General features: G+C 39.5%; 1 protein-coding gene across 1 annotated transcript; it reads right to left on the bottom strand.

The window, feature by feature from the left end:
- Nucleotides 1-526: 526 nt before the first annotated feature.
- LOC121373884 lies at nucleotides 527-1,633 on the bottom strand. Its single transcript, XM_041500680.1, has one exon. The coding sequence runs from the start codon at nucleotides 1,631-1,633 to the stop codon at nucleotides 527-529; it is 1,107 nt and encodes a 368-aa protein (XP_041356614.1).
- Between the last annotated feature and the right edge of the window lie 8,239 nt (nucleotides 1,634-9,872).

The raw sequence follows: 9,872 nt of genomic DNA, 5'->3' as shown, positions 1-9,872 counted from the left end.
CAGCAAGGGCTCCTTTCTTTCTCCAACGTGTGAGCTGTGGCAGATGTTGGAACACACGTAAATGTCACGACAGTCTGATTTTCTCGAGACGTCCCAGTTCTGAATGGTGATTTCGGTGGCTGCTACCACCCACTTTTTTCCGAGATGTAGTCGGTCATACAGATTGACTCTAAAAGACCAGTGTGTGTTGTCGGGAAAGTAAGACGTACTGTCGGTACTTCGAATGTTAATGTACTTATCCATGGTGCTTATTCGTTTTGATCTTGGGATTTGGCAGCAAATAACCCAAGCTACTGCTGAGTAGTGCTGTCCACAAGTTAGAATTACCTTGATGAAGAGACAAGTTGATGATACACGTAATCACCACCACGTATATGATGATGATTTGAGAGAAAAATACCGTTTCCGATTTGGCCACACGTTTACCAAAAAATGTCCAGGTATCACCCGAATGACTTCTTGACAGAGGTTGTGTCTCTACAATTTCTTCCATGATAATGAAAAGTCAAACATGTACTGAGGTCTTTTATACTGCCTGATATCGAACAACGTCTGCTTCTGGAATCCACGAATTGTACTTCATAGGCCAGTGAAGCCATTTGACCAACACTTCTTTCTGTTTGTTACGAGTTCTCCTTTTCACAATGTCTTGGATACGGTACAGTTGATCAGGATTCTCAGTCACCGTTTGAAGTTCAGCTGCATAGAATGTCCCATCGATGGCATCACCACCCCAGTCCTTTAATTTGTACAAGTCTTTACCTTGAGACCAGTACCTTTTCTCAATGGTAAATATTTCGCCAGACCATTTCTCTTGGTATTCCCGATCAAAGGTGTCCCGAAGATGACTGACTCGTACTTTATCACCTATGTTAAATGTAAACTTCTTTTTGTGGATTGCCTTTTTAGGTTTGATCAGGTACTGAGACAGACGGACCTCTCCTTCGTTCGTTTGGTTGACACTGGCTGGTGTTTGACCTAACATTCGATGTTTGGTGTGGTTATAACTATAGACGACTTTCTCTAGAACATCCATGTACTTGTAAGTAAAGTTTTTTAACATGTAGCGATAGAGACGCATTTTGATGGTTTTAATGACCCGTTCGGCATAACTTGCTTTGGTTTCATTTAGAGCAAACAGCTGCGTTATGCCATGCGACTTCAACAATGCTTTGACCTTATGGTTCTTGTATTCTGACCCTGAATCGGACTGAAACAGTTTGGGTTTTCTGGACTCTAATTTCCAGAATTCTGTCAAAGTCTCTACCACGTCGTTCCCCGTTTTCGACTTGAGTGGTAGCACCCACAAGTACCTGGAGAACAGGTCAATGATCACCATGAGGTATCTCACCCCGTCATTGTATTTAGCCAAACTGACCATATTCATTAGATCGGATTGCCAGTGACTGTCTAACCCTTCCACAACATAGGTATTACGTGGAAACTTTCGCCTCACTTGATGTGTCATGGTATAGGTCTCTTGACCTTTCAACCATGACTTAATACGTGTCAGAGGAATTTTAAATTTACCCTCTGCTTTAACAGCTTGATACAGTTTACTAGGACCTGCATAACTCCCAGGATGTTTTACATCGTAGTAAATAGACTCTAGGTACCTTTCCCACCGAGACATGGTTCTCAACTGACATACATGTCACAAAGTCATGCTATTTATAAATAACGGAAGGATACAACGCAAAATTTTATTACTAAACAACAAACATGTAGTACATAAAATATATGACAAAACATACAGTTATGACAAAAACATTCAAGTGTCTCACGCTTGTTTGAAACAGTTAATGTCTGAACACGTTATTCACATAGGGACATCTCGGGGACAGTCTGTAATGTTCCATCACTGGGTCGTCCATTCTCTGCCATCGGTAGGCGCGTAGTCCACAACAGTAACAGACGACGGCATCGTGATCCCCTGTGTAGAAGAAACCGGCCTTGGCGAGTTCCCTCGGTTTCTGGCGTAACTGTATGGGCCACCACCCAAATGTCTGCATCCGGGCATAGACGTGGCGCATTTCGGGACGGTGGCAGAACAGGTAACGTCTCGAATAGCAGTCTTCCTCATCCCAGGCAGCGTCTGTGTCACAGGCAGCATCCGTCTGATCTGTGGGTTCATCCACGAGTTCGCCATCTTCAATTCTATCCCCAATAGTGCGTGTAGCATCCGCTTGATCCACACAATGAGTACTCCTCTTCTCATCTTGTTTGCTAGTCACACATTTGATTGTATGTCTTTCTGAACATTTGCAGACCAAGACGTCGTCCTCGTCGCTACTGTTGCTGCTACTACTAAGACTGCTCGAATATCCCGATGCCATCTTCTTCGTTCCAGATAGAGTGCAACAAGCCACAAGAATGTCAGAATCATAAAACACGTCTGTTCTCTAGCACAGTCACAAAGCAAATGAAGTGTAAACCATAAATCCATTCTTTTATACCTTCGAGTTCATCCAAAACAAAACTCGTTCACCACTGGTGACACTCGTTAGGGTTGCAGAAGTTACACTGAAGAAATCCCATCTGGTTTTGATGGTCGTCTTGCATGGCGCAGGGCACAATCGAGTTCAGCTCTGGTACAAAGTCACACATGACTGTGAAACAGCCTTTCAGTTTCTCCCATTGTTGTAGAGAAAGGAATATTCCCTTCTTCGAAGGTTTCACGGATTTAATTTCTTCACACCACCACCACTGACGCAGGTCCACCCCAGCAAAGTTCTTGTCGACGCTGACATGGACGTTGATACCAAGGTGTCTGAACAATGTTTCGTCTTTCCCCTGGTTTAAAGTTGAAATCGTTTCGTCAATTTGGCTTTTACATCCACACAGTTCGATCCACTGTTTAAGACTAAGGACAATACCTCGCTTGGTGGGGAAAGTTTTCCCCTTGTCACTGTCAAATTTCCTTATGTGAATAGCAGTGTCCCCTTTCCATAACTTGGCCACCACGTAGACGTTAGTTCCAAGTTCTAGACGACATCTCACTTCATCACTTGTGGAACAGGCCATCTCTGGATTGAACGTAGATCTGATCGTTTTCGGCGAGCGAATGACAATTAAACCGTATCTAGCCTTTTTATACTCTTTCGTGTCAGTCTAAGTAGGTCAGGGGCCAGTCTAAGTAGGTCAGGGGCCGGGTCAGTAGGTCAGGGCCGGGTCAGTAGGACGTTGCACACGGCACAGTAGGCCAGTCTAAGTTGGTCACGGTCAGTCTAAGTAGGTCAGGGCCGGGGTCAGGACGAGGTCACGCGACGTCATCACGGTCAAGGTCACTGAAAAGTAGGTCATGATTCTATACAGGCCCCCTTACTACTACTTATACATATATATATATATATATATATATATATATATATATATATATATATATATATATATATATATATATATATATATATATATATATAAATTCACACATTTTCCAAACAGAACAACTAGCAAACCAGTAAATTGACTCGACAACTTTCCCCCAGATCCCCCTACAGATGTCGCTCCCTTTGGGAGCTCGGGTCGTTTAGCTTCGGCAAACTTAACAGTGCCCTTTTTAAAAAATAATTTTGGGACCCCCTCCTTACGAAATCCTAGATTCGCCCCTGGTTGAGATATATAATACTGCATCGTGGGTCAGAATAATAGCCGACGGCACTTCTGTGCTGCAAGATAAAAGTTACTATACAGCTAAAGACAGCAAAACTGAAACTACATTCCCTGGAATATTTTTATTATTTAAGCATATAGAACAGAAAATCCAATTACGTTTGGTGCATATATGACGCCGCACTCCGCATTGGTTTCACTACGCTGGCTTATCCAGGTCAAAAATAAAGCCATGATTTTGAAAGTGGAACACTTTTGACGGGCTCGTACCGATCTCGGTTTTCATTGGCTTATCACAAATATAGAATTCCCCAACAAGAGATCACGTGAGATTTCGCAAGTTTTGAACAAATTTAACTGTCTTGATAGAAGGGTCGTCTCATATCTCCAAAATATATTTATATCCATAGAGGTATGGTACAACGCCTTTCCAGGGGTCAGTGAGTGGGGGATTTGCCTTGAAATTTTGACAGTGGCCAGCTGTTGGCATAGCGTTACATGTAAGGGGGTGTTACTAATTACGTAACGCTCTAGGGGTAGAAGAAGAGTGTACTGTGTTCGATTTACGTAAAATTTTTCAAGACTATATGTTATTTTTATTCATTACTTAGACCTAAAAAGGTGTTTTTTGGAAATGCGCGGTCAGTCTAGGATCGATCCCCATCGACGGGTATACAAAAAGACCATTGTGTGTGATATCCTGTCTGTGGGATGGTACATATAAACAATCCCTTGCTAAAAAAAAATGTAGCGGGTTTCCAAGGCGCATGTGCAAGGATTTCAGCGGGGTTGGGGTTATAGATTGTTAAGCGAAGTTTATATGGGGTCAGTCTCCCCCAAAAAATACATTTCAAATTTTTTTAAGGATAGGATATGTTTTATTTAACGACGCACTCAACACATTTTATTTACGGTTGTATGGGGTCGGATGATTATTAAATCAATATGCTTTATCTTTGATGTAGCTAAACACCCCCCCCCCAACTTTACCCTTTCCAAACGAAATAATATTTATTTGAATTTGTCGATTTTAACACGTAAAATTAAGAAGTGAAAACGTTCATTGTCTACTTTAGTATATTTTATTTTAAAAATATATACATGATTAATGTGTTACTAGTATACAAACTAAACTTTGAAAGTTCTACTAACACTTTATAAAATATCAATTCTGAAATAGGAAGGTACGACTGTCGATAATACGTTGTCAAGATCGAACCGGTTTTAACTAAAGACTCTAGTACCGTATCCTCAATCGAACGTTCTTCGTACAGCGCAAGATTTCTCTTTTAATTTTTTTAGACGGACCTTACAATTTGAAATCGGCAAACGCACGTGTTAAAGGTAGGGTCAACTCAAACAAGAGCCTTATGTGTTGGAAAGATGCATACCCGGACCACCAACTCATACTGACACTTTAGCAAATGAAAAACGCGTAATTTTAGAGTTAATAAAAAAACATGATTATTCCTGCTAACTGGGGGCAGCCATTTTGTTTCGTTTTTGTGACGTCCGGTGGGATAGTTTGGGGCGAAGTGACGTCAGCTCCTGACCATCTCCTGCATGTACAGTGTAAACAAAAGCAGTAATTTTCGACAAGGCGCTTCTCTTTGATCAACCTGACTTGTAAATTAGCATAAATGACGTAATAATATAATAAACTATTTAACTAAATATATGTTGCATTAACGGAACAAAATGGGGTTATGGTATTTTTCTCTGTTAAATAATCCAAAGGGAAAATGTACACTATCAAGCCTATTAATATGCCACGTTGGAGCAAAAACGACAACCCACGATACCAAAGTGATAATTTTCTTTTCTTTGGGACTACGTAATTGGTCAGTTCTATGGTTTTAGATGAAACAGTCTACTTAATCAATAGTTTTACAGAACTATTTACAGTAATAAACCATGTCCATTACCATTTTAGGGGCGACAGGTAATATTCCACAATACCGGTATGTATTTTTGTGTCTAGACAGCGTCAATTAATCGGCTCGTCTGGTTACTAATCAAATACACACCTGCCAATCACGAATCACAGGTAGACGCACTAACAGCATAGACCAATTAACTAAGAAAACACTCCGTGTATCATTTCAGTACGTAGGTTACTGCACGGACAACACATTGTTAATTATTTCGACTGGTTGTGTAGCCACTTTGACGATGGTATTTCATTTTGTATTGAAAAATAATATATACAGTGCTGGATAATAATACTTATTGCTGGCTTACTTGGATGTGTATTATTACAGAACATTGCAATGTATGACTATTTATCATCCCGCAAAAAACAGGTAGATTGTGTTTCTCTAGTTCTAAGGCTCATTCCTGACGTTACGCGTTAAGTATTACTTAACCACCAGCTCGCCAGAGGGCGTACTCACTGAGATGGTACAAAATGGCTGCGCCCGTTATATATAATAGCCATCACATTTAACCGTTTTATTAATTAACTATACGATTATACTTATTGATATTAAAGCAATGATGTGCATTATATATCGTTGAATATGCATACCAGGCCAAATGCCTTAATTGTCCCCTCCTGAAACTGACAACAGGCTGTCGTTTGTGCTTTGCCGAGCTACGGCGGCACGGGCGACGAATCAAGCGTATACGTTTGACGATATCCGTTCACAGCGAACACACACGAGTTTTTTAAAAGTGCATTTGAGCTTGTATTTCACATTTGTACATGATGTTATAATATGGTAACCAGAGAATGTAACTTTAAAAGAGAAATCTTGCGCTGTACGAGAGTTCAGAGAGGAATCGGGTGCATGTGCAGGGGAGGGTATTGGAGGTCGAAACCCTTACTTGCACAAGCTTTAAAAAAATGTATTTTTTGGGGGAGCATGGCCCCATATAACCTTCGCTTAACACAGTCTATAACCCCAACCCCGCTGAAATCCCTGCACACGCGCCTTGGAAACAAGCTACATTTTTGTTTTTAGCAAGGGATTGTTTATATGTACCATCCCACAGACAGGATATCACATACCATGGTCTTTTTTGTATACCCGCCGATGGAGATCGATCCTAGACTGACCGCGCATTTCCAAAAAACACCTTTTTAGGTCTAAGTAATGAATAAAAATAACATATAGTCTTGAAAAATGTTACGTAAATCGAACACAGTACCCTCTTCTTCTACCCCTAGAGCGTTACGTAATTAGTAACACCCCTTTACATGTAACGCGTATGCCAACAGCTGGCCACTGTCAAAATTTCAAGGCAAATCCCCTACTCACCGACCCATGAAAAGGCGTTGTACCATACCTCTATGGATATAAATATGTTTTGGAGATATGAGACGACCCCTCAATCAAGACATTTAAATTTGTTCAAAAATTGTGAAATCTCACGTGATCTCTTGTTGGGGAATTCTATATTTGTGATAAGCCAATGAAAACCGAGATCGGTACGAGCCCGTCAAAAGTGTTACACTTTCAAAATCATGGCTTTGTTTTTGACCTGGATAAGCCAGCGTAGTGAAACTAATGCGGAGTGCGGCGTCATATATGCACCAAACGTAATTGGATTTTCTGTTCTATATGCTTAAATAATAAAAATATTCCAGGGAATGTAGTTTTAATTTTTTGAGATGAACCCTACAATTTGAAATCGGCAAACGCACGTGTTAACTGAAACTGACAACAGGCTGTCGTTTGTGCTTTGCCGAGCTATGGCGGCACGGGCGACGAATCAAGCGTATAGGCCTACGTTTGACGATATCCGTTCATAGCGAGCACACACGACTTTTAAAAAAAATGCATTTGAGCTTGTATTTCACATTTGTACATGATGTTATAATATGGTAACCAGATAATGTAACTTTAATATATCATTATATCTGGTCTACATTATGTCATTGTTTAACATTTGTACTTTTGAAATATGTCTACTACATGCAACAAAATAACCTTTATTTGCTGCAAAAGTCACATTAAAAAAAATTGGCGTAGCAGGCTCAAAATTGCCGTCGGTGGGCCGTTGGTTATTTTTTTTTATTTTTTTTGCATTATTCATTCGAGTCACGATCGAATTTTGAAATATGCTATAAAGTGTTTTCTTAAAATAAAATATACAAAAACAAGTGTGAGGAATATCAGCTATTATATAGTTTAATGCATCAAAGTTGTGATCCAAAACACCAGCAAGTGTGTTACGATCACTTTACCATGAATGCTTAAAAGATAAAAAAATATATACTAAAAGGCAAAACTTATTGTGACACACAAGATCCCAGATTCAAGCATTCCTATATGACTTGCCATCTGTCATTTTCACTGAGGCGTGGCATGACGAAATTGCATCAAACAGTTCACTAATGGTGTTTTTCTGACTTCTGGACTTCTGACGGCTGCACAGAGTGGCAATGATTTGCGAATGAATGTCTGGCATTTTATGGTGAACACTGGACAGGATTTCTCCCGAATATTCCTTGTTTCTTGCACAAAGAATGCAATCGCTGGAACAGCTGCTTGTTTGCATTTCTTTGAGCTGTTTCGTGCACATTTTCTCTGGTTTAACTCCTGTCACGGGGATCCTATAATACCCGTAACTGAATGAAACACGATTGTTCAAACATCTCTCCTAACTGTATATCTATTAGATCTCTCTGTAACAGGCAGTTATACCCGCTGTGGCTCGTCTCTAGGTATGATCAGAGATACGATCTTATATAAAGTATATATTATTATAGTACGTTTAGTTCACTAGAAACACAACAAAAACACAATACACTTTGGAATCTGTATTAACCTACGCTGATAAATGTACTGCCGCAGTAGTTAATTAATAACAACAATAATAACAACCCAGAACTGATAACTTAATTAGTTAATCTCTAGGTGTCTAGTTTACACAATATGCTAATCACTTCACCGTGACACAACACCCACACGTGTGATAATTGAGAAACGCTTCCAGGAGAACTTAATTAATAAAGGAATTACAACTCTATTCCTAACTGGTTAATTTTTAATTAACCCTTACTACTCGTTCAATAACGTGTGATAATTGAGAAACGCTGCCAGGGGAACTTAATTAATAAAGGAATTACAACTCTATTCCTAACTGGTTAATTTTTAATTAACCCTTAACTACTCATTCAATAACCTTGTAATACAGACTTAATACTGGTACCTATCACAATAAAGACAATAACCTACAGTTTACCTAGGTCCTCTAGGATCACTGGCTAAGCTTTATATATATATATATATATATATATATATATATATATATATATATATATATATATATATATATATATATATATATATATATATATATATATATATATATATATATATATATATATATATATATATATATATCAGAACGGTGAGCCTACAGAATACTGCGTCAGATGACCGGCAGCACCGTCTAAATAATATTGGTATAATACAGTATTAAAATATTTAAGGTCACATCAATCACATCAAGGTTATACAACAGAGCAGAAATAATATATAATTACCACGTCCGGGCTGAACTCATATATTTCGTTCAGTGGACGACGTCCGTTTCCCCTGCAGCCTTCTTATGTTTCTCCCCGATATCTCTAAAACCCTAGCTATTTATTCAAAACTCTCAGAGACAGCGAATATCGCCTGGGGGCACAAGGCGGTACCTCACGTATCATCTGAATTTCCACAGCGACCAAGACGGCAGCTCTTTCTCTTAGATCGCCAGACTCAATGACGCCAAGTCGCCAAATCACGGTTGTAAAAACCGCACTCGCGGAGGTATTACGTAACTACTGGCCACCTGGGCGCCGCACCTGGGCTGGGTGTGTATTAGACGACCGTCGCGCAAAGGTATCACGTAACAAGTTGCCCACCTGGGCTAAGTGCATTTGGAACTGCACACGGCCTTCTTAAACAATTAATATCGCCACAGGCGAAAAGAAATTAAGAGCATGTACCGTCACACATAAATCCATTCACAAATTTATTACTCCAAACAATCCATGTCACAATATAACTTTTGCCTTTGAGTATATAACATAGTTCAGCTTTAATTATGTAGGACTACTTCCATATTGGTGATCAACTACAGTATGTTTATGCGTATGATGCATTGTATATAGCGGTAATTCGATAATAATATATAACATAATATTTATCACCAGAAGACGCTTTAATGTACTGCACTGACAATCTGCTCTATGTTGCGTTATGTTGCACTTCGACATATCAACCGGAAACATTTAATTAAGTACTGTGAAACCATACAGCGTAGTA

Source organism: Gigantopelta aegis, chromosome 6 (genome assembly GCF_016097555.1).
Source record: "Gigantopelta aegis isolate Gae_Host chromosome 6, Gae_host_genome, whole genome shotgun sequence".
Lineage (NCBI taxonomy): Eukaryota > Metazoa > Mollusca > Gastropoda > Neomphalida > Peltospiridae > Gigantopelta > Gigantopelta aegis.
This window is presented reverse-complemented; position numbering and strand designations above follow the sequence as displayed.

Coding starts and splice junctions, on each gene's coding strand:
- LOC121373884 (XM_041500680.1), bottom strand. CDS start 1,633: ATGTCTCGGTGGGAAAGGTACCTAGAGTCTATTTACTACGATGTAAAA.